This window comes from Microtus pennsylvanicus, chromosome 2 (assembly GCF_037038515.1).
Source record: "Microtus pennsylvanicus isolate mMicPen1 chromosome 2, mMicPen1.hap1, whole genome shotgun sequence".
Taxonomy (NCBI): domain Eukaryota; kingdom Metazoa; phylum Chordata; class Mammalia; order Rodentia; family Cricetidae; genus Microtus; species Microtus pennsylvanicus.
The window spans coordinates 122,535,692-122,559,975 of record NC_134580.1 but is presented as its reverse complement, the minus strand read 5'-3'; the positions used below and the strand labels follow the sequence as shown (position 1 = coordinate 122,559,975).

At 45.9% G+C, this 24,284-nt stretch overlaps 1 protein-coding gene across 1 annotated transcript in view; it reads right to left on the bottom strand.

The window, feature by feature from the left end:
• Window positions 1–24,284, bottom strand: part of Slc24a3 (solute carrier family 24 member 3) — a 474,476-nt gene that overhangs the window by 31,038 nt on the left and 419,154 nt on the right. Inside the window, exons 8-12 of the mRNA XM_075962364.1 lie at window positions 17,220–17,245; window positions 10,209–10,262; window positions 5,317–5,450; window positions 2,557–2,717; window positions 1,379–1,649 (exon numbers count right to left, since the gene is read on the bottom strand). Coding sequence (XP_075818479.1) covers window positions 1,379–1,649; window positions 2,557–2,717; window positions 5,317–5,450; window positions 10,209–10,262; window positions 17,220–17,245 — 646 coding nt within the window. The remainder of the gene's footprint in view (window positions 1–1,378; window positions 1,650–2,556; window positions 2,718–5,316; window positions 5,451–10,208; window positions 10,263–17,219; window positions 17,246–24,284) is intronic.

Below are 24,284 nucleotides of genomic sequence, written 5' to 3'. Positions count from 1 at the left end.
TCTTAGTGACTGCTAAGAAACAGAAACAGGGGAAATGCACGCACAGGATGCATTGCTGCACAGAGGGACGGTTCAGGTGGGGCAGAGCAAGATGATGGGAGGTTCCAGGCTGGAGCTTGATTCCAAACATATGTACTGTTTCTGTAATTTTCCATTTAATATTTTTAGACCATGGATGGTGGCTGTGGGTGACCACAATTAACTGCGAATGAGTGAAAAAGCCACAGATGGGGAGGGGCTGTATGTTCCTATGTTTCTTTTTTTTCTATTGAGATAATCTACTAACTAGAAGCAATTTAACTTTGGCAGGCCTACAGGAATCTGGACGGTATTTCTTTATTAGATTTGGTAAGTGCCTATCAAGGCTCCTGTCTTAGGGAAGCGGCGGGGACTCAGAAGAAGTTCTGCTCTGAGTTGGCCTTGTTACCTGCCTGTCCCCCTGGACACAGGGAGAAACACTGCAAGGCCTTGCACCCGAAAACAGCACAGGACTGGAACTCCAGACTCACATCCGCTACTAAATGGGCTTTCAGGTTGATGACACAATACTCGCTTGGGCAGCCCTCCGGCAAGCTCAGCCAGTCTAGGGAAATTGCACACACTAGTTAATATTCAAATGTCTGTGAGTGCGAACTGGGCCAGGACAGGCTTCATGAAGCAGGCAGAATCTTCCTGAAGGTCTAGCAAGGACACAGAATTCTTTGGGTTTGGTCCACATGTTCTGCTAATGGGTGGGGGTGAAAGACATGGTTACTGGAACATTCAAGGACACGCCCTACAAGCCAAGGGCCTGGAAGCTTTTATACATCTTGTCTCTACTCTTCTAACATGCCAGGGCCAGTCCCTGGTCAGTCCCAGGGGCTAAGGCCCCAAGGACTAGCTTTTGCATGGGTCTGTGTTTCCTGCAGATGCTGCTCTTCAGAGAGTGGGGTGTGGAAGATGCAGCATCCGGAATAGAAGCAAAGGGAGGAAGTGAGAAGAAAGGAACTTAGGATGCATCTGCCAGAGCCATCTTGGGCAGGGTGTTTCCAGCCTGGATGAAACCCCAGAGAAGTGCCTCTACCCGTGGACATGTGTCATGTGCATTTCCTACCTCAGAACAAAGTGTCCTGCAGCATGAGTAAGAGACTAAGAGGGGACCGTCAACCACAAAATGCCTTTGCTAAAAGTGCTCACGCTCCAACCTTTGCCCACGTGCCTGCATCTTTGAATGTTTCACAACACAGCCCTTCCCGCTGCAGATACTTCCTACAGATACATTTCCGCACATCAAGAGTTTCTTTTGGAATGGAATAATAAAAAGGCAGCCAAGTGAACACCATCTTCCCAAGGATCCCCCGGTATCTCCCTTCCCAAGGCCAGATCAAGGACCTCTTACAGGGCGGGTCGAATGGTGTGTAGGGTCCTTCATCATCATCGTCATCCTCCTCTTCCTCCTCGTCGTTCTCGTTGTTCTCGTTATCTTCGTTCTCATTTTCTGTCTCATTGTCAGCCTCAGCAATGATGTCATCCCTCCGGGTGCCATTCACACCCCTGTCCGGGGCACTGCTAGGCCCTGTTCCGTTCTCCACAGTGTGTTTAACTGGGATTTTGATGGCCACTTCGGATTCCCCGTTGGCATATGCCCTGCTGTTTATCAGTCTCTGTCTCTGAAAATAGAAAGTGATCTGTCACTATAGGCAGAGGGATGGAAAACACAGGCAGGGAGGTCTTCCCTAGCGATGCATCCACAACACTCCGGAGTCAAGTGTTAGGGAACTTCCCCACAGCAACAATGGATTCAGACAATTTCCTTTGTGTGTGGGGGGAATTAAGCTGTTATGATCCACTGGAACTTTCAAATTCCCTTTGGGAAAGGTTCTACATCTGGGGTGGGCAGTCCTTTGACACCTGCGCACCGTGACATAATTTTTCTTCTCCAGCCTGTGGGAAGCCCTTTTCTATATTCAAGAAGCTACAGCACCCAGATGGGACTATGGTTGTGAGGTTGCCACTGCGGGGGAGGGTAAATGACAGGCGCACTGGTTTGTTTTAAACTATGGTAACTTTTCCTTTGCAACATGGAGACAAGTTTACAAGGCAGAGATTTATTCAAATGGAAGAAAACAGGTCCTGGCTGGGGATATGGCTTAGCGGATAGAATACTTGCCTCGCAAACATGAGATGCTGGGTACAATCCCTAGCGCCCCATAAACCGAGAGTGCAGACCCAGCACCCAGAAATTCAAGGTGCTCCTCAGCTACATAGGGGGTTTGAGGTCAGCCTGGACTATGTGAGACCCTGTTTAAAATTTTTTTTAAACTTTTTTTTTCATTAAAATAAAGTGGTAAGTAGAGGGGACTAGGTTATGTCTCCCGATACACTGAGGAGAGGGAGAGGGCTCTGGCACAGATGGTTCTGGGAGCAAAGATGCTGGGAAAGGGCTGAGGGTTGGCTTCTGTTCAACTCTCAGCCAGGTGCTGCATCTTTTAAATCAGAAGGCACTGATCCCTTCCCCTCTGCTCCCTTCCCTCCGCTCCCTTCCCTTTCCTTTCTTCACTGAGCTTTTCCAGATACCTCATTAATCAGCATGCGACTGGCCATGGAGAGCCGGGTCTTGGGAGGAAAGTGGCTTGTGATCATAATTCGAAGGCCAGCCTCAGAGAAAGAAAGCTGGTGTGGGTAGGCTGACAGCAGCTCGTCCACCATGATCACTGACGCTTTGCGGTGGAAATTGGCTAGGGAAATGTGAGAGAGAAAATACAATACATGGAGTCCAGGAGAGAGCCATTCACTCATTCCTCTTCCTATTGTTTCTTCCCAACGCACTCCTTCACACCTTTGCACCTGTTCATTCATCTGTCTGTTGGTCCTTCAATCTATCCATCAATCCACCCATCAACCCATCTACCTCCATCCATCCATCCATCCATCCATCCATCCATCCATCCATCCATTCATATCCATCCATCCATTCACCCATCCATCTTCATCCATCCATCCATCCAATCCACTTACCTCTCCTCTCCTTTCTTCTCTTCCTCCCCCCATTTTCCTTCCTTTCTTATCACTCTCCCCTCTTCTCCTTTCCCACCATCTTCTTCCTCCCTTTTCATTCTTTCCTTCCTTGAATCTATCCAATTAAGATTGTAATTATCAAAATTAGGGGTCATATTTAAATCATGGGTCATATTTAATAGTTCATTTGAAATAACTTGAGACTATTCAAACACTGAGAAGTCTAAATTTCACCCATTTACAATTGTATCTAGGTTTCAGTTTTTTTTAAGAGAAAACAAGATTTTGTTTTCCCCAACAAAGGGCCATTAGTCAATACTGCCTCTGGCAGCAGAGATGAAGAGGAAAACATGTATGAGGGCTAAGCCAGCCCCCACAGTATCATAAAACAGTGACCAAAAAGGACAGTTCCTGTAACCTTCTAAAACAGTCTCAGACTTGTCCCAGTATGCCCAAAGATAGAAAAACTAAAACCTCAGCCAATGAAAAATATATTAATGTAACTGTTGCTTGTTTAACCAATCATACTGTTAAACTGTTCCTGAAATTTCCCTAGCTATGCTTAAAAGGGCCTGCACCCCTTTGTCCCTGGACATTGCCATTTTGTACAGGTGAATGAACCTGGATACGAATGACCCTTTGTTTTTGCATAATATTATAGCCTGGGGTCTTTCTTTAGCATTTTCTTGAACCCCTACAACACTACTTATCAATATGGTAAGAATGAGCAGAGTAAAAGAAGTCCTCCTTGTTCACAAAGAGTTATTTTCTCCCCACTAAGATCTGGGTCACAAAAAAGACCCCAATAATCGTTGATAACCCATCTTGCCCATGCATAGTATCCCACATGCACTGGTAAATGCTGTAGAGCTGACTTAGGTTCCAGGCAGAGGTTGTGGTGTGGATATGTGCACACTCCTGCAGCCATCCCATGAGCAGAGGGAACAAGGGGCGAGCTGCCTGCCATGAAGAGGATCAGAGTTCAGGAGAAGACTTCAGACAAGTCTTGCACAATATGAAACATTCCGCTCAGGCCCGAGTCTTCCCTCTGTGGAAGAGCACTGTACACCCATCACTCATAGGCACACAGCTGGAGCTTCTTTTAGTACTCAGGCCTATTTTCCAGGCCATGAAACCATAAATGATCTGTCGTAGCATCAGCATTATTATCCCTTCCTGCTGTGTGTGTGTGTGTGTGTGTGTATGTGTGTGTGTGTGTGTGTAGTGTGTGTATATGTGGATTCACTTGCCCGTATGGGTGTGAAGGCTAGAGGTTGATGTCAAGATATTTTCCTCAATTCCTTTCCCACTTTAGCTTTTGAGAGCAGCTCTCGCTGAATCTGGAGCTTGCAGTTTCAGATAGATCTGTAGACCAATAGGCTCCCAGTGTCTTCTTGTTTGTATACCTCAATACTGATGTTACAGATGCTATGTGTGTGTATGATGGGGATTCAACCTCAGGTCCTCACACTGTGTGACCAATACTATGCCCACCAAGCCATCTCCCCAGCCCCAGCACTAATATTATTTAGCTTTTTTGCCCCCCTCCCAGAGTTCCTTTTATGGTTATGAAGTACTCAGAGGAGAGAGACTAAAGAAAATCCTCACATGGAATGGTATTAAGTAACACCAGAGTTATACATTAAACATACATATAGTTCTTCAGAAAAAATATATCAAATATATAATTTCACAATATAATAAATTATCAAGAATCTAAAGTTAGAGATATAGTTGAAAATAACCTGTAAAGTTTCTAATTTATTCTTTGTTTTTTCCCCTTAAGTGACCATGTGGGACATTTCAAAGAGAAAACTAAAAAAAAAGAAAAATGAAATACATTCATAGCAAAACATGAAATTTTTCTATGCCTCTTACAAACAATGTTATTTATCAGAGAATAACATATTGTTTCCCATGCATAATGATGGTTTTGTAAGAGCCTATTAAACAGAAGAATTACTTTGAAAACAAAGGTAATTTTGTTCTCTCTTTCTGCATCTGAGTTAATGTAGTCTGAAAGCGAATTTGGATATATGTGATGATAACTACAATGCCTGCTACCATGAAACACTGTGTTAAGCTCTTCTGCATATTTAACTGGCCCTACTCATTGCAGGAATGATGTACGTCTCTCAGGCTCAGAGAGGTTAAGTAACTTTTCAGTCATACCACCTTAACCGTACCTCAAAACTTCTCTTCTCTCCTGGCTCTGCTGGCCCCATTTGCCCAAATAACCTTCACAGAATGGGTTCTCTGGGAATTTCAATGGACCCAGGTATGGCCCACGGGGCAGGGCAGGAGAGCCCTGCTATTTACCTTTCTTAAGTAGCACCACAGTTGCGTCACAGTTGCTGCTGTCATCGATCTCAGCATTGTTGGCCAAGCCGTTGACCATGTTCCCAGCACCCTTCGTCCTCCTTTCGAAGCACTGATGTATGCACGCGTTGTATCTGAGCAAGCACAAGTGGGGAGAATCTATCATTGCCTGTGGTTTCCTCTCTGCGACTCCACAGCATCCTCCCTGAGATCTTCCTGGCTGGATATAGCTGGTGAGGCTCCAGCACGGGGCATGGTCAGCATGCTACGGCTGCCTGCTCATCTAGACCTACTTTGGTTTCCCACAGTCAGAGATTTTTATTGCTAGGATCACTGTGACTGTATACCCTCACTTTAGGTCCAGGCGGTTTGTGGCTATGCCAGCGTTCTAGGCTCCAGTGCTCTGGAGTGATGGTCAGGGAACACCATGCAGTGCCTTTGGCATTCAATGGTCTCCAGCATTGAAGGGAAGCAGTATTTGCAGGTTGCTAGAATGGCTTGGGCAGGAAAATGTTCGGTCCCTTTACTCTGAAGTTGCCCGGAGGAATTCTCAAAATCCCAAGGGCAAAGGAAAGGCAGTGATAGGGATTACAGAGTGCCTTGGGCCACTATGGCACCTTCTCTCACTCGAATAATGCTTATTGGCCCCGGTGTTACCTCCTGAAGATGCACTTCCACCCAGTTTGACTTCCAGTCTCCCACTGGAATTCAGGCTGGGCCAGAAATCACTTAAAACCAGTTTCATTCTGCCCCTCATTCCTTTTGCTCCAAGACAGAAGGCCCCTTACTGTCCCCTCTTGCTGTGTTCTTGTGCCTGGCTTTTCAGTCAGTACCTCTGTGGGGGCAATAACCGTGGGACTTTCATAACTACCTGGTAGAGACAGGTTGTGATGTAGGGGTGGGTGGGGTGCTCTGCATTTGAACCTTCTCTCGCATGGACCCCTTCCCGAATTCTCTGGGACCTGTGACTGTTCCTTTTTGGCACCCGGGAAAACAGGGAACTAATCAAGAGTAATAGATGTAGGCTCTGAAAAGGGACCCAGTCAGCCTGTCTTAGATTCTCAGGATGCCTACGTGGGACAGAATCAGAACACCACTATACCGTACCCTTGTGAAACAATGGCTCCAGATGTTGAGCATCAGTGGCCGCCACTGCCAAAGAGGAAGGTGACCTAGACGTGCAATGCACGCTGACACAGTTCATTCTGATTCAAGTCAAATGTGGACACGCAGGGCACACAGAGAACAAAGGAATTGGCTTTGGCATGTCATGGAACTGGAACCAAACTCTGCCTAAGAAATAAACTGCACAGACAAACACACAGACACACATACAGCCCAGGGGAGCGGTTACAGGCAGAGAGAGAGAGAGCTGCAAAGCGGGCTGCTCCCAACTATAATAATTTTGAACATCATTCATTTGGATTCTGACTTGAGGAATATTTATGATATTTATGAGATCCAAAGAAAACTGAGAAGCAGGACAATACTTCTGGAAGTTGGAATACTGAGTGCCTATTTGGGATATTGAGAAATTAGCACTTGTTTTAGATACAATAATAATCATGGCTAGGGTAAAAAACAAGTCCTTTTAGCAACACATGCTGAAATATTCATGGTGAACCATGAAATGATGCCCGGGACTTCAAAATTACATAGAGGGTGGGAAAGAGGTCAACATAGAGCAAGGTTGAGCTGATGGGTTGGGGCTGAAGGTGATCATGAGAGGCTTGTAATCCTGTCAATGTTTGCTTATATTCAAGATTCACCGAATAGAAAGGCTTTCTAGGTTCAGTACGACTATCTTTTCCAGTATCAGGGAGAAAAGCAGTGGCTTTTTTTTTTTTAATTTCAAGGTCTCACTGTGCATTCCCAGGGTAATCAGAATGTTCTATACAGAACACATGACTTTGGGCTAGCAATCCTCCTGCCTCAGAAGTACTGGAATTAAAACCATATCTAGCTGGAAGAAGTGTTTGTGCTATCTTAGAAACTGTTTTCCCTAAAAAGATACCAGCTTGCACAAGGGTTTGCTCTCAAAGAATAATTAGTATCTTATTAATTTGTTGGGGTTTTAATAACAAGATAACAGTACCATACAATGAAGGCTTTTAAAAAAATGTAGTGTTCAGTGATGGCTTTTTTTGTTTGTTTGTTTTGTTGTTGTTTGCTTATTTCATTTTTTAAAAAAGAAAAACTCTTTTTTTCATTTTATATACAAATCTCAGTTCCCACTCCCTCCCCTTCTCCCATTTCCTCCATGCCCCCCCCTCACCTCCCATCCACTCCTCCGAGTAGGTAAGGCACATTGTTTTGGGGAAGGTCCAAGGCCATCCCTACTATATCTAGGCTGAGCAAAGTATCCATCCAAAAAGAATGGGTTCCCAAAAAGCCAGTACAAGTAGTAGAGATAAATCCTGATGCCACTGCCAATGGCCCCATAGTCTATCCCAGCCATACAACTGTCACCCACATTCAGAGAGTCTAGTTTCATTCTATGCTGATTCCTTCCCTGTCCAACTGGTATTGGTGAGCTCCCATTAGCTCAGGTAGACTGTTTCAGTGGGTGTACCCATCATGGTCTTGACCTCTTTGCTCATATTCTCACTCCTCCCACTCTTCAACTGGACTTTGGGAGCTCAGCCCAGTGCTCCACTGCAGGTTTCTTCCTCTCTTCCCATCAGTTGCTGGATGAAGGCTCTATGGTGACATTTAAGACAATCATCAGTCTGACTACAGGGCAAGGCCAGTTCAGGCACACTCTCCTCTGTTGCTCAGGGTCTTAACTGGGATCATCCTTGTGGATTCCTGGAAATTTCTCTAGTGCTGGGTTTCTTGCTAGCCCCATAATGGCTCCCTTAATCAAAATATCTCTTTTCTTGCTCTCATCTCTGTCCTTCCTCCATCTCGACTATCTTGTTCCCTCAAGTTCTCCTCTCCCCTCCCCTTCTCCTTGCCTCTTCCTCTTCCATCCTTTCTTTTCCCCCTAACCCCATGCCCCCAGTTTTGTCAGGAAATCTTGGCTATTTCCCTTTTCCAGGTGGATCTATATATGTTTTTCTTAGGGTTCTCCTTGTTACTTGTTCTCTGGAGTCATGAACTGTAAGTTTGTTATCCTTTACTTTATGGCTAGTATCCACTTATGAGTGAATACATACCATGCTCATCTTTCGGGGTCTGGGTTACCTCACTCAGGATGATTTTTTTTCTAGTTCCAAGTGATGGCTCTTTTGAAACCAGATATGACAGTGAAAACTAACTGGTTACACCCTGTCCTGATAAAGAACCAACTGAAGTAGGAACTATTACTCATTTTATTTTGGAGAGGAGGAAACCGAGATTAAAATGGCTGAAAAATTTAGTTACATCCCCAAGGCTACTCATTGGCTGGTGAGAGCTGTTGCTAGGGGCTAACGAGAAGCACTTAACGCTAACCCACAAGACCATATGGCCTCATCTACAGAATTCATCCCAGAGAAGGGACCAGGGTGAATAAAGGTCAATCTTTGCCAATGCTGTATGTGCCAGGTATTTCTCTTTCTACTGATTTGGCCAGTCAAAATGGCTTCCGAATTCTCAGCCAGAACGTTTAAAGTCAAGTAAGCTCTCTACCCAGGAGGTAGTTGAAGAGTCTAATATATGCTGTTGGGTTTTCCTCCCTCCCATGACTGTGGCACTGTTTTATATTTTTAATTGAATGTTTTAAATTTTGTGCTTGCACCCTGAAGCTATTTTATTGTGAAGCATGCAATTTTATAAATCAGATTTTATAAAACCCAATGATCAGAGCCTCTGATTGCAGAGAGGGGCGGCTAAAGAGCAGAGATTTCTATTTAGAACTTGGGATGGAATTATGCAGAGAATTCCACGAGAGCAGGAGCTGTTATTTGCAATTTTATTTGTGTCCTGCTGGTCTGAACATCTGGAATGGTGGGAAAGCTGAGGCCTCAGCAAAAACAAACTTCTTTTAGCTGCTAAATGTGGTGTGACTTGGGGTAGAGGTTTGCTTGTTACCTTAATGTCTACACGTGTGACCTGCAATTCGTGGCTTCATGGTGACCGGGTTAGAGGGTGCAATGGCTATCGAAAGCCTGCTAGCAAAGTTCCTCAACTCCCCTTTCCTTTAGATTACATCTGTGTGTGAAAACCACCTCATTTTGCAAACCCTCCAATAAATGCATGTTGGTACCCATAGCTGTCAGAACCAGGGTTGGAGAAACCAAATTTATGACATTTCTGCATCATGCAGGATCAGTTGCTCAAAAAGAAGAGGATTCTTGACTCTAGGAACCCAAACTTGGAGCTTCTAAAAGAATTTCTAAAGAAGGTGAACTGCACAGTGGGATGTCTTCAGCGACTGCCACTGCTTCCTCTCAGCCTTGTTCAGCTTCATGGCTTCAGCCCTAATCAATGTCTAACCTGCAAGCCAGGATCCTCCCACTGAAGCAGCTCTGGGATTTTGAATTATCAGATACTACGGATCTGTCATTTTTAAGCCACTAAGTTCTGGGGTAATTTGTTACACAGCAACAGACAATACTTCGGGAGTAGTTGAAGTCTGTATGGTTTCAGGCACGTAGCTCTCATCCCATCATCCCAAACCCAGCATAGAAACACAACTTGTTGGGGCTTCACCTTCATTCTAATAAAACCTAAAAGCATGACTGCCAGATCCTGAAGAGAAAGGCAGGTTCTAGAGAGTTCTTCAATGAAATATGGAAGTGTTGATTTTGTCATCAAATATGAGTCAGAGGATCATTTTTATAATTCCTAATAAAAATGATAGAGATGCCCAACAGTCACTGGGTGTGTGGTGGTGGACTCTGAGTCCCACCTCCCACCTCCGCTCTTCTTTCTACATCCTTACACAGTATGGCAAGTGTTTTACTTACTTCATGATGACAATATAGATGAGGTACATCAGCACAAGGACTAGGGATTCCCACCTGCACAGGACAAAGTACAGTTAGAGACGGCAAGCCCAACAGCCAAGCCATGTCAGCGGGTGGGGTATCTGACGTCAAGGGCTAGGATGGCAAGGTAGACCAGTTACACGCGTTCCCAGTCTATGCAAGTGCTTTTTGTTGCATAGATCTTTCCTTCTCACCTGAAGGGAAGATGCAGCTCTGCTGTGTGCTCACCACAAAGAGCTCTAGGGAAAGTGGCAGGCCCTTGAACATACAAGTGCTTGCATGAATCTGCTGTGGTTTACTCGCTAGGGTTATCCAGAGCTTACTAAGAGCAGACACACCAGAGGAACTGATAAGGGAGTGGGTGGTGAGAAGTGGTGGGGGCCGGAGGAGGGGTTGAATGTAGAGGGGTGTAACCAGAAAGAGACAGGGTGAAGAAAGAGGCAGAGATAAGCAGAGTCAAGGAGAGAGTCAGGTAGTGTCAAAGACAGCAAGGCAGAAATCTAGAACCTTTTTGGGTGGGAAGGTGCCCAGAAGTATAAGACTGAGTGAGAGGAGGCTGGGCATGGTGGACACTGGCTTATGCCTATCATCCATGAAAGTGTACTACACAGTGGGTCCTAGGTCAGTTTAGGCTGCAGAGGAGACCCTGCATCGACAATGTAAAAGTAGAAAACCCAAACCAATGCAAATATGGACAAGAGGTGAGACGGCCAAGAGAAAGGAAGGAAAACAACTGAGCCAATGGGAATGTCCTCACCTCTTAGGATTGCAATTAAAAAAAATTTCTTTATTTAGAAATTCCAGCTAAAGCTCAGGGGACTTGGTTTTTGGACCCCTGTTTAGCCACAGGATTGAACTAGCTGAAGGAGGGAGCATGTTTAGTTTGGACAGAAGGGGATTGGGGAGGCCTGAGGAGGAAGTCATGAAAACCCTGATTCCACACAGAATTCTTCCATGCCTCCCTAAGAATGATTTTACTAATATGGTTTTATCCAAGTAGAAAGAACTTGGGGTATGGGAGGCCTTTGGGCATCCCAACTGTCCCAGGTTCACACAGTTCTAGGCTCCAGTCTCCGGGAATGTGCCTTTAGTCTGATCCCCTACTTCACCCCACTGCACCACTTTTTAGCAGGCATACATGTGAAAGGAACTTCGTGCTTAGGTCATTCTAAAGAAAGGGGCATTGTAACAGAAACAGTGTGAGATCATTGGAAAAGAACCAAATTCAGTAGTCAGTTCTCTTTCTTCTTCCCCTCCCCGCCCCTCCCTTCCCCTCCCCTCCTCTCCCCTTCTCTCCTCTTCCCTCCCCTTCTCTTTCTTCCTCTTTTTCTCCTGTGCTATTCCAGACTGCCCTCAGATTTGTAACCTTTCTACCTCGGCCTCCAGAGTGCTGGGATACAGGTAGGATCATGATGCCCAGCTTAAATCCAATACTTGCTAAACATTTTTACTTACAATCGTTCTCATTCTTTGAGGTTTTTTTTTTTTCAAAAAAAAAAATAACTCAAAACAAGCCCTTGTTAAGCTGGTTGTTGACCATTTTTCAGGATCACAAGGGGAGAGACCCGTTTTCTGTCTACATTGCTGGTTTCCTTTGTGGGCTTGCCAAGGCCTTCCCTAATATGCGGGCTGTTGAAGCTTCTGTGGCTGCCCCATTCCTTTGACTCCTTTGCCTAGCTGATCACCAGGGGTCTTCATGGTTCCCTCTACACATACCCTTCCTTCGCGCTGTGAACATCTCCAAATGACCTCTGATAACACATCCACTCCCTGCCCATCAACCAGTGAGAACCATCAGTACCTCCATGCTGTGCTGGATCTAGCTCCTGACAGGTCTCTAGGTGGGGTACGAAGCATTCTCGGACAGTTTCCTAGAACTACTTCTCTCTCACATAGTCACAACTTGAGGAGCTCAGAGGACGAAACCAAAACACCACTCTGGAATCTTGACACACATTTCCTGACGCTCTGGCCCTGGCTGACCTGCTACCACGGATCCACAGGCCTTGTCCTGCAGGGTGACCTAACAGAGGGGTCTCTCATGTCTTCAGGTTTAAGCGTCTTTAGGAATATTACCGAATAGAAAGCGATTCCTTATCCCTTGTGCAGAAATAAATTACTACACTGAGGCAACAAATGACCTCAAGAAAGATAAGTCCCACCTTCAGTTCCCAGGGTCAGGAGCAATGAGTCTGAAGTTGTAATTGTTAGTCCTGCCCTGGCCATCATCTTACCAAAGGACATGTAAGACGGAAGGGTCTCAGAAAGGCATTGAAGCCTCTTATTCTCCCCTCTAGTCTTGAACACAGATGTGATGGCTGGAACCACAGGAGCCATTTTAGGACTATTAGGGGAAAGGCTGGGAAAACATCCATGATGCATCTAAGATAAACGATGGTTGGTTGGTTTGTTAGAATCACCGTCTACCAAGAGCCTCTCACTGATTACTGGCTCCCACTTTTTGCGTGAACATGAGCACACAGCACAATGGGCTTCAAGAATGGTGAAGGAATCTCATTCAGGTGTGGCAGGGACATCTGGCTTTTGTATACAGTTAGTCCTGCTTGTCTTCAGGTTCTACCTCTGTCACTCAAGCAACTGCAGGTTGAAAATATCCTTAAAAAATTTGTCTTTACTGAACATACATAGTTGCTCTCATGGTCACTTGTAGTATCAACATGACACAGTCTAGAATCACCTGGGAAGGATGTCTAGGTTGGCCTGTGAGGAAGATTATCTGAGTTCACGAGAAGAGATGCCCACTGTGGGTGGCATCATTCCCTGGGCAGCAGATCCTGGACTGCATAAGGATGGAGAAAGTGAGCTTCACACTAGAATGTACTCACTATTCATTGTCCTCTGCTTCCAACGGTAGGTGTCATGTGACCAATGCTCTTAGGATTCTGATGCTGTGACTTCCCCGCTAGTCTGTCCTGGGACTGGAAGCTAAAATAAACCCTCTTCTCCCCAAAGCTGCTTTGGTCTGGGTATTTTCTTTTTACAGCAAGGGGAAATGAAACAAAGATGATTCCCTGAATAACCTAGTGTAGCACTATGCAATACATGAGAACACTTCAACCCTGCTATTTAAACATCTGCATCGCATTGGGCACTAGTGATCCGGAGGTGTCTTAAAGCATACAGAAGAAGGTGTGTAAATACCATGACATTTTACATATGAACTGGAACAATAGATTCTCATATGCTCAGCAGTCCTGAAACCAATTCTTCACAAATCCTGAGAAAGCACTGCATTTGTATTTGGCAATATTCATTATTTTCTAAAGAGCCCTCTTGTTTTGAAATCAACACAGTTGCAATCAGGGTCCTTCTGAAGATCTCATGTGAGTTAATCACCTGTCTTAACCTCTCTAGGGGCTGCTGGACTATCCTGGAGCAAGGGTGGAACTCAGCTTGTGAGGTATCACCGAAACCCTGCTGTGCTTTTGCTGTGCACACTCCGGTGTCTGGTTTTAAAGAGAGAGATCAGCTCCTGCTCACATCCAGGGGGAAAAAAAATCAATGCTTAGTAGGTAGGAAGACAGGGGAAGCAAACAGTAAAAAGAATCTTCAAACTCAATCAATGTATTTTGCCTTCCCTGGAAGCCCCAGAGCAGCAAAGGGCCAGTGGTGCAGATTTTAATTTCTTGGCTTCACTCATATGAGAAATTCTTTCTGTCAGCCCATGCATGCAATAACAGTGGTTACACAACAGGCTAACACTCTGAGAATGATGGGACTCTGGGCCCCGGGAGCCTGTGGCTCAGATCTTTGGAAACAAAGACATCCCCACAGGGCTAGCTAGCACCAAGTCTCATTCCCTTTGTAACTCATGCATCTGTGGTCCTCCTGACTCCATACTCCTGACCCCATGTGTATAGGCCTGCTGGTGCTTAGACTGTAGGCAATATGGCCTGTTCTTTGCATAATCTAGAATCCCCTGTGATAGGATTTAGGCTTTATCAGAGTGTAAGTTTACCTAACATCTCCCTCCCTTCCTTCCCCTCCTCCCACCCCCCCCACAGAAAGAGGGAAAGAGGGGGGGAGGGGGAAGAGGGAGAGAGAGAGAGACTGAGACTAGGTTTGACCAAGAATGCCCACCCCCCACAGGCTCATATATTTGAAGGCTTGGTCATTGGAGAGTGTCACTACTTGAGAGGGATTAGGAGGTGTGACCTTGTTGGAGTAGGTGTGGTCTTATTGGGGGAAGTGTGTCATGGGTTAGGAGCTGGGGATAGATTCTGAAGCCCAAATGAGGCCCAGTGGCTCTCCTTTTTCTTCCTTCTGCCTGCAGATCCAGATGTAGAACTCTCCGCTACCATGTCTGCCTGCGTGCCACCATGATTCCCACCATGATGATAATGGACTAAACCTCTGAGAGTTGTCTTAGTCATGGTGTTTCATCACAGCAACAGAACTGTGACTGAGACACCTTTGGAATGAAGGGGAAATTAACTAAGCCACTAAGGCATGTTAGGTATCTTAAAGGGCTCTGTGAGGGGGCCAGCCAAAGCTCGCTTATTAGGACATCTGCATTCGTCTCTCTCTGCCATGGTTCTCATGCAGCAATAAGACCCTTTGAGAGCACAAGTGAGGACTCCCTCACCGTGGGGTGGCAGCTCCCCACCCTGGGATGGCAGCTCCCCACCCTGGGGTGGCAGCTCCCCACCCTGGGATAGCAACTCCCCACCCTGGGATGGCAACTCCTCACCCTGGGGTGGCAGCTCCCCACCCTGGGGTGGCAGCTCCCCACCCTGGGATGGCAACTCCTCACCCTGGGGTGGCAGCTCCCCACCCTGGGATGGCAGCTCCCTACTCTGGGATGGCAGCTCCCCACCCTGGGATGGCAACTCCTCACCCTGGGGTGGCAGCTCCCCACCCTGGGATGGCAGCTCCCTACTCTGGGATGGCAGCTCCCCACCCTGGGATGGCAGCTCCCCACCCTGTGATGGCAACTCCTCACCCTGGGGTGGCAGCTCCCCCACCCTGGGATGGCAGCTCCACACCCTGGGATGGCAGCTCCCTACTCTGGGATGGCACTCCCCACCCTGTGATGGCAACTCCTCACCCTGGGGTGGCAGCTCCCCCACCCTGGGATGGCAGCTCCCCACCCTGTGATGGCAACTCCACACCCTGGGATGGCAGCTCCCCACCCTGGGATGGCAGCTCCACACCCTGGGGTGGCAGCTCCCCCACCCTGGGATGGCAGCTCCCCACCCTGGGATGGCAGCTCCCTACTCTGGGATGGCTCTTTCTAGCAGCGGTGACCTGTTGTACTGCCCTCTGGAACAGCACCCTTAGCAGACCTGGGACCTGGGGTGCTCTAGCCATTTTGACCCCCTTCAGGCTTTTCATTACTATTACTTAAAAAGACTTCTTACTTTTTTTGTGACTAAGTATGGAGAGCATGGGTCTTTTAAAAAATAGAGTATATGTATTATTTTATAATCTGCATTTTTAATTATTGGGTTTTCAAACATTTCCCAAGCTGTTTTTTAAGGAAAGGAGAGATAGGTCTTAGAAGTCAACAACCTATCTCCTCATGCTGGCATAACTACCCTCTGACAGTTCCCATCACTGAGGTAGGCCCTTGGCACCCTCAAGTTCTGGAAGCCGGAGAGTTATTCTCAGATAGAGGCAGATCCCCCAACCAAGAGTTAGAGCAAAGTTGAGAATATTTCGCTGGAAGTGAAGTCACAGGAATTCTCTGTCTCTTTCTAGCTCACTCACTCCTAACACAAGGTAATACTGTGGAAGTTTCTAGCCTCAGAGTCCCTCCTATTTCTAAGAAGTTTTTCATTTTCTTCTACTTATGCAGATCAAGCATTTGAGGGAGAACTGTAACAAGAATGCATAGGACACCTAATTTCGATTTCCATTTCAAACATACTGGACTTGCTCAGAACTCATTTTGAGAATGGGGGTTTGAACAGTTGGTCAAAATGCAAATATCCCTCTGTATATTTAATTGAACAGCATCCTCTATCTAAGTCACCACAGACTCAGAACCACACATTGCCTTTTAGAGTCTTAGCAGCACTTTAATGGGATAACCGTCCGTGACGTGCTTGGATCCTGACTCCTAAGGTGTCACTGAGGTTTGGAACATTGAACTTGGTTTACCTCCTGCTACCTTCAGCTCAGATATGGAATGTTCCCCTAATGGCCAGAATGCTAAGGAGTTGATTCCCAGCATGATGCTGTTGTGAACTGATAGAGTAGGGGCCCAGTGAGAGGTCCTTGGGTTTGCCCTGGAAGAAAACAGTGGGACCCCTCCTTCCCTTGCTTTCTGGTCATGGGTGATTGCTTTTGTTTTTTTTTCCCAGGCATGCCCTTTTGCCATGCACATGGGCTGGAACCCTTCAAACTGGGAGTAAAAATGAACTTTTTCTCTTTATAAGTTGATTGTCTATGTACTTTGCTGTGATAATGGAAATCTGATTGACAAGGATATAAAAAGATTAGTCAAATGACAACTAGGGTACAGCTATGGCTGACTATAGAAGAACACAGAAAATTGACAGCATCCAGCCTCCACAATAAAGACATAGAGATATGAAGATATGAATCCCATCACCCCAGCAGCCCAAGGGAAGAGCTAAATAAAAGGTAATTTGATGTCTTTGTTGAGGAAGAATGGGCAGGGCCTAAGAAATCCTTGTTCCAAGTTGTCATGACATTTCTTTTATAGATTAGAACTGTTTACTTATTTGTGTGTGTGTGTGTGTGTGTGTGCATGTGCACATGCATGTGTGCATGCTAGGTATTAGTGTGGAGGTCAGAGGAAACTTGTGTAAGTCAGTTCTCTCCTTCAATCACATGGCTTCCAGATATTAAACCCAGGCTGTTGGCATTGGCAGCAAGTACCTTTACCTGCTGAGCCATCTTGCTGCCCTGTTTTTTTTTTTTCTAATCCTCATCTCCAGCCTACAATGCATTTGGCTCTGTGTCATAAAAAGGTACAATTAGAAGGAACAAAAATGTACTTACCAAGAAACTTTTTCATCATAAATGAACTGTGGGGAAAAAAAGAAAGTCAGTTAGAGATGTGTGCATACATGTGCATGTAATGGTGTTTTAAGATGATGGGCTGGCGGTGCTTGCTGCTGGCCTGGTGATATTCATGATTGGGCTGGAACGCCAGGTACCTGTGGGCAAACTCTTTCTATAGTCTTTGTCTATTGATAGTGGAAGGAGAATTGTGTGAAGATTGGGGTGGGTGAGGGTGGGAAGGAGAAGCGAGGCGATCCAGGTCACCCTTCAGTTTCTGTCCCCAGATAGAAGGACTGGGAGAGATGACTCTGCTTTCTAAAACAAGACCCATCATGGAACTTAGGTCTGCAAGGGGAGGTAGAAACTTGGCAGGCACTTTCAAATTCTGACCCTTTAGGTACCATGAGTCATACTTCTGCACGTCTCAGACTTGATGCAAGCACTTGACCTTCCGTACACCCAACAGTGTCCTTCTAGCTGTCTCCTTTTATTCCCAAGGGATCTCTTCTATCACAACCACAAGTGTGTGTGTGTGTGTGTGTGTGTGTGTGTGTGTGTGTGTGTAACAGCAACCCTAAGCATCTCATACAGAAAGTAATCTTGAGACAAGTGAATGGCATCAAACTGTTTGCACACCCTGGGCACTGTTGGCTTCTCATGCCTTGTGCCATGGTCTGCCTCCTGTCAAGGAAGGAGGCTAGGGAAGGTCAGAAGCAGTGAAGGAAACAAGTGACAAACCGAGATTTTATTCCCATTTGTTGGGACCAATAGAGAGTCTATAACAAGGTTTAAACAGTTACTTTCCAGCCAACACTACCTCAGATCAATTCCCATTTGGGGGAAACTAAACAACAATCAAACAAAATGATGAGCAAACTAGCAAAATCTTTACATATGGAAACCAAATTTCAGAAAGCAGAAATAATTTCTGGGATTGTTCAATCCATTGTAGAATTGATTCCAGGACCTGGGCCTGGCTCTTATTTGAACCTCTTTTCATGACACACTTATCTGCCTACACGACTCATAGGACCCACAAAGGGGGTACCTGTCATGGATGCTGGAAGCCATAGAAATGTTTTCATGGCTTCTATAAGGATGGCGATCTTTGAGTAGCACTCCCCATGAAGGCAGAGGCCTCTGGAGCCTCTAAGACAGAGGCTGCAGGGCAACCTAGGTACCCAGTGCCAGAATGTCATTAAGCAAGATGATAAATGTAGCTAGCAATGCGGGCATTGCCTTGGTCCCCAGCGAGTCCAATAATCTCCAGTTGCGCTGAGACACAAAAGTCACCTCAAGGACAGCCCACACAGCTCACAGGAGCTCTTCCTGCCATGGTAAAGGTCTAAGGAGAAGGACCAGGATCTAGGGGTCATGCTTATTTGTAACTGGTTCTTTTTAACAAGCTGTTAAAAAGAAAGAATGTTGTTTTGTTACTCTGTCTCTGCCATCAAGTTCAACAAGTTGACATCTGGATGAGAACGCCAAGCCAGAATGGGGAAAGGATTGGAGGAATCAAGCAAATAATCCCATGATGCAGACTGGATAGTACGGAACCCACCCCCTGGAAAGACTCACGGTTGCTTGACATAATTGCTAGCATTAACAAATTGTTATCACGAAATAATGGAACAGAACCAATTATTTAAGATGGAAAAATTTTTATTAAGTACTTAATTCAATATTAGTCTTAGCAATGGGGAAGAAACAATTACTTCAGAGTTACTCAAGAGAATATGAGACTCCAGGAGAGTTTATTAAACCAGGACAATTGAATTCTCTCCCATCAGAGAAGGCAGGCGAAGGCGCAATATGGATGCGGCTCGCAGGGATCTTGTATTCTGTAAGAGATTCTCTACAGATGGGGGCATAGATCCTGCAAAGGCAGTCACGGGGAGTTGACTGGTCTTGGTATAGAGACACAGGCATCCTTTATGAACGTTTCAGGAACAGCTGTGGGTTGGTACGCCTTTAACTATTGATTACGTAGAGAAAAAATACTAATGGGCTTCACTGTACAAAGATCCTCACTGTGGCTTGAACGTGAAACTTCTCCCACAGCCCACAGATGTGTTCTTGAACAGCGGGTCCCCAGCTAGAGCTAGAGGGGGTACAGAGCCTTTGGCACGGTGGCCTGGCCAGCAGAAGTGAGCTATTGGCCTTGCAGGTAACGTCTGCTTCTGCTTCTGGCCCAAGCTCTCTGCCTCCTGATTCATCAGGTGTGAGAAGCCACCTCAGACTCCCTCTGCCACAGACAGGAGTGTGTCCCTTCATGTTCCCCCTCTGCCATGCTGGCCTGCACCCTCTTCTGAAACTATAGACTTCTCCTTTAAGTTGCTACTGCCATGCATTTTGTCATAGTGAAAAGTAACTAATATAGTCGCAAACTGGGAGGGGGGGGTAGAGTTTACAGGGAGCCTCAAAGAGCCGAGAAACAGTGCGCAAACCATGGTGTGATCAGCTGAATTGTTAGCCAGAGGCCGAGCATATGAGCCCACAGGGTTGCTGTGGTGGTGTGTGATGTATGGAGGTTGGGAGGAGTCAGACACAGAAAGAGAAATGGATGTTATCTTCCTGCAAGTTCTAGCACACAATAGTGATCTGGAAACATTCAAAATACCCGATAGTTTTCCTTTCGTGTGGCCCCGGGGACACCCTGTTTCTCAGGGGTAACAACTGCTGCATTGGTTGCTCAGGAGAACAAAGCCAGGGGACTCAACTGCCCTGTGGCTGCTGTAAAACCATGGTGCAGTTTATCCTTGTACTCTAAGAGGATTGTGCAGAGCAGCGAGAAGATCTATCAGCGGAAGTCAGGGCTGGTGCTTGGGGGAGGCTGTGTAGCCTGGTCATTCCTTCCTGGAAGACTGGGAATGAGGAAATCAAATGGATGGCGAATGTTCCTTTGGAAAGAACCATGGGGCTATCCTGACGGAGGCCTAGGATCATTCTGTGTGGAAAGTTAAAATGACAGAGGAGGCTGTGGGAAAATGGGTTTCGTTTTATGATTAGTTCCACTTTGGTACCACTAGGTGGCACTCACAACCCAGCCCTCCACCATGGTGAAGGCAGCAAAGTTAAAATGAAATAGCTCAAGCCCATTTTCAAGGCTCTGGTGAACCCGTGTGAATGAGCAAAGTACCACGGGGCAGGCAGTCCACTGCAGTGTCTACACCAGCCTATAGCTGCATGAGGCAAGGGGAAGAGCTTTCTGCTTGACGTTCACGACTGGGGGAGCGGCGAGTAAGTCATTGGTGCCAGACCAGAATCTGCTGGTGAGTTGCAACTAAGCACTCTCCTTCTGTGGCATTTAGAAGTAACTCAACCGCTTCACAAAAGAAAGCAAGCCTTGGATATTCTCTGCTGTATGTGTTTGAGGCCAGGAACTGAGAGAGCTCACAGTGCTGAGAGTCACTGGTACTCAGGAGCTGGGCCTCAGATTTGGTGAGCAAGCGCTGCCCCGGGGTCCTGGCCTCTGACCTTACACGTGGCTCACCCGAAGTTACACTTGTCTTCTCTTGAGTTCCCACATATTCTGCAGCTGGGCTAAATGTGAACAACCAGAAATGAATTTGACAAAAGCACTCATTTCCTCTAGGCTTCAGAGAAGTGGCTGGGTACCATGGAAACAGGCTTGTCAATCCTGGTGCCCGCTCTAAAATTCTTCCTGAAAAGTCAGGCTGACTTCAGCCAGGTGGATCCCCGGATGCCAGAGCAATCCAGGGAACTGCCAAGGGAACGGCTCCTTTAAGACGGACAACATGGCAAAGACAAGATAGGAGGGGCTTGGGAGTAACCAGGAGAAGAGAGCGAGCTGCCTCAGCACCACTAATCAGTCCGGAGTTTGAATACTAGAAGCTACAACCACAAAACGGGAATGGCCGCATTGCTGCGATTTCATAATTTATATTATGATCATTGGCACTGTGAGCATTCTAAGCAGTGAAAATGACAGGAGAAAATCAAGAGCATCCTTTTCTTTCAAGAGGCTGAAACTTGAAAATTTCCCTTTCCTATCAAATCAGGCTAGCCTCTTCCATAGACACTTATCATTCAACAACACAGGGGTCCCTCCACCCCCAGCTGCTCCGAGTTTAGAGCACTCATTTCTGCGGGGCTAGGAGCTAGCAGTACAAGTGGCTTAGCTAAGGGGGTGGGGCGGGTGGGACATACTGAGAGGCTGTGCCCTGCTATGGCTTAAGCTTTAAAGATAACGAGGCATGTAGGAAGAGAACTCGAATGACATTAGTGGCTGCAGGAAGGAGGATAAGAAATCAAGAGTCTGAGAAGTGCTGATCATCTCCAGGAAGCAATGGGTGGGAAGATAAATGACGTACATAGGAGACAAGGGTTGGTGGTGGCTGGGCAGCACAAAAACAAACGCAAGCACAAACTAAAAGTGTAAAGCCATCTTCTGCTGTGGAATAATCCTTCTGTACACTGTGTGACTATATGCCGCTACGATTGGTTTAATAAAAAGCTGACCGGCCAATAGCTGAACAGGATAAAGTTAGGTAGGAAAGTCAAACTGAGAATGATGGGATGAGGAAGGGAGGAGTCAGAAGGCTTGCCAGCTGGATGAAGAATGAATTGAACACATAAAATGGGATAGAGGTAAAAGCCATGAGCCTCATGGCAGCACATAGGTTAATAGAAATGGATTAAGTTGTAGGAGTTAATTAGTAATGAGCCTGAGCTATTGGTTGAGCATTTGCAATTAACATAAATCTCTGTGTGGTGATTTGGAAGCAACTTCCAGGATGGGATAAACTCTACCTCCAATTTTCACTGTAAATACTCAGTGGCTCTTATTAGCAAGTTGCCTTCTCCAGAACAGCTGACATACACCCCTCTTTGTTGAGTGAGCAAAGATGACCCCAGCCTCCCAGGATTCCCAGCACCAGATAGTTCCTTCCATACACCCACCACTGACTGTAAAGTCGGTTAACTTCTGTGTGACCACAGTCAATTTATTTCAGGACTTTAAATTTCTGTCACAATCATTCTCCTGGGAAGCTTCTAGCTATCATCATTCTTCCTCCTTGGCCAGAAGGAGAGCTGAAATGAAATGACAGTCCAGTTGGTGCAAGGAAATCAAGAGAGAATCAGTTAATTCCCAGTAGAGCATGGGATTGAGAGGGAGAGGTGACTGGCTAGAGAGAAGGCCACCTGGAAGGTAGACAATGCTCACTGTGACTGTCAAGATTGTGTTTCTACCACAGGAGGAACTGGACAAAACAATTTCTAGAGTATTTAAGATTATCTGCTGTGATGGATAGCCTTGTCAACTTGACACAACTTGGAATCACCCGGGATGAATCTTGATGAAGGATTGTCTACATTTGGGTTGGCATGCAGGCATGTCTGTGGGGATTGTCTTAAGTTAACTGCTGTGGGAAAACCCAGCCCAGTGGGAGCCGCAAGGAATTTTAAACTGTGTCAGGGCAGAAGAATGGAGCTGAGCACAAGCAAACATGTGATCATATGTGTATTCGTTTCTCTCTGCTCTTGCCTATGGATATGATGTGACTTGTGGTTTAAAGCTCCTACCTTAACTTTCCCCCAGTGATAGACTGTAACCTGGAAGTGTGAGCCAAATGAGCCCCTCTTCCCCTATACTGCTTTTTTTGTCAGTTTTTTAAATCACAGCAAAGAAAAAAAGGAACTTAAACAGTTACCTTCATGAGCTCTAGGGTATGTAAGGTAAAGCTATTTTTTCCAACAACATGTTCTCAGAATAAGGCCTATTTCAGATTCTCAGAGGCAGATTTTATTGGAAGGAAATCTGGATTCTACACAGCTGTACTGTATAGCTGGAGCTACACTGGCATGTTATTGCTAAACCATCTTAGAAACCTTCTCTGTTAGCCTAAAAGACATAGGTATCTGTAGGAAAGTTCATAGTTTCTACAGGACAGTTGGCTCATTAGAACTACACCATCCAATGAGGTAGTTATTAACTATCTATGGTTCTGCTGTGGGACAATGATTTTACCCTGTAAAGATTTGCTTCTTGTACTTGTTTAGTAAAATGCTGATTGGCCAGTAGCCAGGCAGGAAGTATAGGTGGGGCGAACAGGCAGGAAGTATAGGTGGGGCAAGGAGAACGGGAGAATTCTGGGAAGAGGAAAGATTCAGTCTGCAGTCATCACACAGATACAGAGGAAGCAAGATGAGAATGCTTCGCTGATGAAAGGTACCAAGCCACGTGGCTGACACAGACAAGAATTATGGGCTAATGTAAGTTATAAGAGTTGTAAGAAGCTTGAGCTAATAGGTCAACTAGATTATAATTAATGTAGACGTCTGTGTGTTTCTTTGGGGCTGAAGGGCTGTGGGACCAGGTGGGACAGAAACCTCTGCCAACATGGCTGTACAATGCAACTTAAGAATAAAATTCAGTCATTTGTTCTTGCTAGTTGCATTTCGAGGATTCAGTAGCTGCACATGCCCCTATGGCTATCATGGCTACTGCATGAGACAATAAGGGACAGAAAGTTCTGAGTCCAGTCAGGAAAATTCATGTCTCCTGGGGGTCATGTGTTAAAAGCTTGGTGCTTAGGTTGGCACTATCGGAAGGTTAGTAAAATCATTGTGGAGAGGAAACAAATGAAAGGTCTTTAGGCCACTGGGTCATGCCCTTGAAGGTGACAGTGGGATCTCTGTCTTCCGTTTTCTTTCTTGTTTTGGCTTGTAAGGTTGTCACTTTGTTCTACCACAAACACCTGTTACAATGGGTTCAAAGCAACAGGGTTACTTGAATTTGAACTTGGACTTCTGGGTCCATGAGCTAAACAAACCTTTCTATTTATAATTGTTTCAAGTATTTTGTTATGGCAACTAATGCCGAGTCACTGCCTGTCTCTGGCAAGTGAGTGTCAGCTCAGCTGTTTCGCCGCCCCCATGGGAACTCTTCACCCAGCGGTTCTGCAAAGAGCTCCCCCAGTGATGGAAATGGAGGCATTAACTTGAACTAGTTTCTTTGCTGGGTGTGCACCCAGAGTGGCCTGAGGTCCGTGCCAACTAGGATCAGTGGCTTCTCTGCTCTATCATCTACAGACAGAC